At 39.9% G+C, this 2,493-nt stretch overlaps 1 protein-coding gene across 1 annotated transcript; it reads left to right on the forward strand.

The window, feature by feature from the left end:
- Window positions 1-1,713: 1,713 nt before the first annotated feature.
- Window positions 1,714-2,493, forward strand: LOC145613836 (uncharacterized). Its single transcript, XM_081668881.1, has one exon. The coding sequence runs from the start codon at window positions 1,714-1,716 to the stop codon at window positions 2,491-2,493; it is 780 nt and encodes a 259-aa protein (XP_081525007.1).

Below are 2,493 nucleotides of genomic sequence, written 5' to 3' on the forward strand. Positions count from 1 at the left end.
ACAAAAAAAAAACATATATGCTTAACATGCTCAAACAGGATCAATACTCTATCACTTCACATGAAATTTGTTGCAATATATTGCTTAAACATGTCACAACGACAAACAAACAAATTCATGGAAACAAGCCGAATAAAAAAAAAACACTAAATTCGAAATTTGGGGTTTAATGGTTCGAAAATCGCCCAAAATTCGGCCAAAAGAGAACGAATTTTAGCAAAAAACTTATATTGGATTATGGCAAAAATAAGGGACGAGATCTACTTCCTTTAGCTTCGAAAAACAAGAAAATCCGAGCTCTTTATAGAGAGAAAGAAGCGAAAATCGTGAAGGAAGGAAAGAGAGAACGAAATGAAAAATCGCGTTTTGCGATTTTCTTTTTGCTGAACTAAGTGTCGCGCGCAACTGAATCAATTGCGCGTGACCGACCAGCACAACCCAGAAAGATGCGCGCGCCTGGCTAGCGCGACCTACAAAGTTGCGCGCGGATATCGGTCACTAAAATGACTGGTATCCAGATTTTGACCCGTTTAATCATTTTTCAACGGGTTTTGCTCGTTGTTAGACGTAATAACGCGCAAATTATCAAAAAATTTTAAATTGCTTTGCATTCTGTAGTTTATTTTCTTCTTTGTTAGTTTTTTGCATCATTTTGACCCGTATGCTTTGTGCCTTCCCTAAGCATACGTTTTGAACGTTTTTCGTAAGAGTGCCTTAAGACGTTCCGTGGTGGCGCTTTATGTAAAAATACCCATAGACAAGTTTGTCATTTTACTGTACTGACGTTACAAATGTCCGGTTTTTCTTCTTTTTTCACGTCCGAAGCAAAAAGGAAGGCGTTTTCATGCAACGTAAAAATGCAAATGGCGTATCGTACGGCGCAAAATTGTACGGCGTAGGTGTTGCGTAAAATTTCACTTCAGCCTAAGCTTTGCGAGATCAACCTCTCGGAACTAAAAGGTAGAGAATTACTGTAGGCGTTAGTTCACGAGTCGACAGGCACGCCGAACCATCAGGAACAAGCACTTCTTGAATGGAAGCAAATACGGTAGTTAGTGAGCTTACTAACTTGCCGGATAGTTAGGGTGTCGAATCATCCCCTGTATTAAGAAGCGACAAGACGATGTCGCGCCTATGTAGTCACATGCCCCCAGTCCTGAGACACGTGTACTCATCTTGTGGACAAAACTGCTGAGAGAGCTGCTGACTTTCTTCCCTCACATTGGATTTGGATATATGCCTCCAGTCTTGAGACATGTATTTCTATCTTGTGGACATCCGGCTCAAATACCGGACCCGGCTCGAATACCGGACCTTTCGGCTCGAATACCGAAAACCCCTTTTCATCTTTTTTTACTTTGTTAAAGTCAGGCTAAAGTTTCAATGACATATCAAGGGACTTTACACCAAGGATAACATGATTAAGAGGAAATCATCCCCTTTTATCCTTTTAAAACTGATCTCTTCCCATGACTTGACATCACCCAGAACACCTTTACTTGTAAAAGCGTTCTAGCGAAGGGAAAAACAACTTTCGTCTGAAGAAGAAGATTTGACGCAAAGATCGAATAAGAAATTCAAGAGGACTCCAGGGAATTCACCTGGGTTAAACCAGGATCAATTGCATCGAAATGATGATATTGAAATGGAAAATGCGGCTATGGAAAATCAACCAGAAATGGGGGAAAACAGAACAAAAAATCATATAGCAGTATGGCTAAAGGGGCGGATGGAAGTACTAATTTCCATTCGATTGAACCTCAGGATGAGGATGATTTTTCAGAAGATGATGAACAATTAGATTGTGAATCTGATGATGAAACTTGCCCTAATTTCCTTCTCACTAAGGAGGAGAAGAAAAGGTTAAGAAAACCTTGGAGGAATGCTCTTATCATTAAACTGTTTGATAAGAAATTTAGTTATGAAGTGCTCATGAAGAGGCTTAGAATTAAGTGGAGTTTGAAAGGGGATATTACCCTCACTGATGTAGGATGTGCCTATTACATAGTGCGCTTCACAAGCATGGAGGACTACAACTTTGTTCTCACGCAAGGACCATGGATTATTGGAGATAGTTATCTCACAATTCGGAAATGGGTGCCAAACTTTGTCGCGGATGAAACTCCAATTCGATTCTTAACAGCATGGGTGAGAATTCCTCAATTGTCAGTTGAGTATTTCGATAAGAAATTTCTACATAGAATTGGATCAAGTATTGGAAGAGTAATTAGCATAGATCGAAATACTAAAGCAATGAGTAGAGGACAGTATGTCCGTTTCAGCATCGAGGTGGACTTATCGAAGCCATTGTTATCAAGATTTCGATTGAATGGAAAAGTGTGGAAGGTGCAATATGAAGGATTAAAGCTAATATGCTTCCGTTGTGGCAAATTGGGGCATAAGGAACAAGATTGTGATCTTGAGATAGTGTATGATGAAGAAGGGGGTCAGAGATTGATCAAGAAAAAAGACATGGAACTACCAGAGGCCTAG

The sequence above is a fragment of the Chenopodium album genome, chromosome 25 (genome assembly GCF_948465745.1).
Source record: "Chenopodium album chromosome 25, dcCheAlbu1.1, whole genome shotgun sequence".
Taxonomy (NCBI): domain Eukaryota; kingdom Viridiplantae; phylum Streptophyta; class Magnoliopsida; order Caryophyllales; family Amaranthaceae; genus Chenopodium; species Chenopodium album.

Bases quoted from the DNA above. Each gene is read 5' to 3' on its own strand.
- LOC145613836 (XM_081668881.1), top strand. From the start codon at position 1,714: ATGGCTAAAGGGGCGGATGGAAGTACTAATTTCCATTCGATTGAACCT.